The sequence below is a fragment of the Eschscholzia californica genome, unplaced genomic scaffold (genome assembly GCF_041429995.1).
Source record: "Eschscholzia californica isolate CP2 unplaced genomic scaffold, dmEscCali1.0.p SCAF_2, whole genome shotgun sequence".
Taxonomy (NCBI): domain Eukaryota; kingdom Viridiplantae; phylum Streptophyta; class Magnoliopsida; order Ranunculales; family Papaveraceae; genus Eschscholzia; species Eschscholzia californica.
The window spans coordinates 47,538,601-47,541,423 of record NW_028238309.1 but is presented as its reverse complement, the minus strand read 5'-3'; the positions used below and the strand labels follow the sequence as shown (position 1 = coordinate 47,541,423).

Genomic DNA, 2,823 nt, shown 5'->3' with positions numbered 1-2,823 from the left:
AATCTTATAGCCAACTAATTCGACTCCTATCAATTAATTAATAACCCTCGCTTTAACTTTTTCTTCCCTTTTTCACCCCACAACTAACCATGAAGAAACTATATGGTCCCGTTAATTTCGATACCGAAGAAAATTATCGAACACGAAACGATAGTCAAACCATGTTCGGTCTTTACATGTGACTAGTCAAAATCTATTATTTCTCGAGATATATCAAATGAGCTGTCTGAATCAACTGAAATAAATACTCGAAACCAACTATTGAAAATTGCTAGCTTTGTTCGACGATCCAATTCGTTTGATTTTCCGACTCGAAAGCCAGGGCGCTACAGTACTTCTGCAGATACAAGTATTTTCTTGAGATAGAGAGCTAAGACTTGATAGTTTCTTCTCCACTTCGCACTTTTGGTGCAGACACTCGTTTGAGATAGAGAGCTAAAACTTTGATGATCACATATTTGATGTATAGTGAAGTAAATGGTATAAATAAAGTAAACGTATGAACTAATAGGTTTTCAGATCCTAGAAAATGACCTTAAGAGCTTTCATATGGCTTTAAGGTCTCTATATGACCTATAAGGCCTGAGATTTGTTTAGTGATGGTTGTTAGTTATATTGACTATTTAATTCAAGATGCATCTTCATATTATATATTATTATGTTTCGATGTATGTAAAGAATGTAATGACTCCTGGACTTCTATGTAAAAAAAGTCAATTCCAATTTGACTCCCAATTTGTGACCAACGAAAAATATTTAGTTTCATATTTGTCTAGTGTTTCGATTTAGCTCCCACGACCATGGATACGTTATCAAATTTAATAATCTATAGTTTATTTCCCTTTTACCTTTTGTTTCAAAAACTTTTCTTCCATGTCTTTTATCTTTCTTATATATCGTCGAAAAATTATCGACAACGATCGGACGATCATTTTTTTTTTGAGCTAAAACATCCATTACAAGAACTGGGTTACAAAGTTCATCACTCTCTACTCATAAAGTTCAAAGAGGGACCAAACTGAATAACAAATTAACAACAAGAGGATTAAAATTCAATTTAAGCAGATTGGAGGGCTAACACGGATGCTGCCAGATTGTGAGCTGACTGATTAGAGACTCTGGGGCAATACATACACGTGACTTCCATCTGCCGCGTTCGTTCCTGGAGGCCGTTGATCTCGTACCAATATCTCCACGGAACATCAGGATCTACGGCTGAGATAAGGTCTAAAATAACCCTAGCATCACCTTCTACTATAAAACCTCTCAGCCGCAGTTCTTCTCCTAATTCCAAACTGAGCCGAAACCCTAGCAGCTCACTATGAAAAGGAGAAATCGGATCAAATGTTAATGTCTTGCTCCTTATAATGTTTCCTTCGTGATTCTTAGCAATAGCAGCTGCTGAAGCTTCATTCTCTCGAAAAGATCCATCAAAATTAATTTTGATTTGGTTGTGAGGTGGAGGACACCATCGTTCTTCATGGTTTTCCTGCAGAACTAGATTAGAAACTGAAGTTTGAATGATATTAGGGATATACCTGAGAGATTCTTTGATCTTCCACCAACATCTCACCAAATCTGGTTGGTGATTTCTGAATATGAAGCCGTTTCTAAGTTTCCACCATTCCCATATGATATAGGTGAATGTAAACCATCTTTTATGTCCATTAGTTTTGTCTTGAACTAGATTTGTAAGGCGGCTAATTAGATTTGTGTGTTGTGTTTGCAGATCTTGTATATTTGTATGCTGGATCAAAAGTTGGAACTTAGGGCAAGAACCGAACAAGTGATCTATTGTTTCCACTTCATTAGTGTCGCACATCTTGCAAATCTGAGGTACATATGGAACTCTCTTACCTATGTTGTTTAATGTTGGAATCCCATTATTGATTAGTTTCCAAATGAACTGTTGAACTTGGGGATTCATGTTCTTTATGCTCCAAAAAATTTTCCATGGGAACAACTGAGGTTGTTGAGTTAATTGTGGTGTCTCCTTGATCTGTTTATAGTATGATTTAGCCGAGAATTTTCCTGAAGGAGTCGGACACCAAATCAATCTGTCTTGATGATGGTTAGCTTGAGGGATTGTGATCTCATTGATAGCCTGTATAGTCTCATCATTAAAATATAAGTTAATCAATTCATTATTCCACATTCTGGTATTAGGCTTAAATAATTGAGAGACCCAAATGACATTAGCAGGTAACTCATTAATCATGATGGGTAGTTTATTAGGGAGATGAGGCAACCAAGGGTCCGATCGGACGATCATTGTTACCTTTAACAATGTTTTTTTTTTTTGAGACTCTTATTTCTTCATTCCTCTCACCATCACCATCATCATCTTCATCATTTTTATCTCTCTCACTCATTCTCTTAAATTCTTTATCTTCATCTCTCTCAGAAAATACTTTTCCATCTCTCTCTTAAACTCTATATTTTCTCTCTTAAAATTTGTCTTTTTCGTTCTCTTAAACTGTCTCTCCCTTTGAAGCTTCAAGTCAGAAGCTTCCTTTCAAGTTTTAGTTCGAAACTTCTTTCGAATTTCAATCTAAAGCTTTCGTGGAAGCTTGAGAGAAAGAAATGTTGATAGTGGACGGTGGTGGTGAAAGGAAGAAGAAAACATATACTGAAAAGATTTTAAAAGGTCCTCTACATTAGTAGTCAAGCCATTGGCCGCAAATGTTCTAGGATGCAAAGAGAGAACAGAAAGGGAAGAAAAACTATTAAATTGAAGGATAGAAAATGAAAGAAAGAAGTTATTGAAGGTTAAATTTAAATATTTGATAATGTTGGAATTAAATGAAGTGAAAATTCTTCCAT

The 2,823-nt window shown here is 35.5% G+C and overlaps 1 protein-coding gene across 1 annotated transcript; it reads right to left on the bottom strand.

Moving 5' to 3' along the window:
* Window positions 1–1,057: 1,057 nt before the first annotated feature.
* On the bottom strand, window positions 1,058–2,218 carry LOC147558507 (uncharacterized). The gene has a single exon (XM_086659025.1). It carries the CDS (start codon window positions 2,216–2,218, stop codon window positions 1,058–1,060), a length of 1,161 nt encoding a protein of 386 aa, XP_086515151.1.
* Between the last annotated feature and the right edge of the window lie 605 nt (window positions 2,219–2,823).

What these genes read in the sequence shown, in the direction of transcription:
- LOC147558507 (XM_086659025.1), bottom strand. Translation starts at nt 2,218, where the DNA reads ATGATTAATGAGTTACCTGCTAATGTCATTTGGGTCTCTCAATTATTT.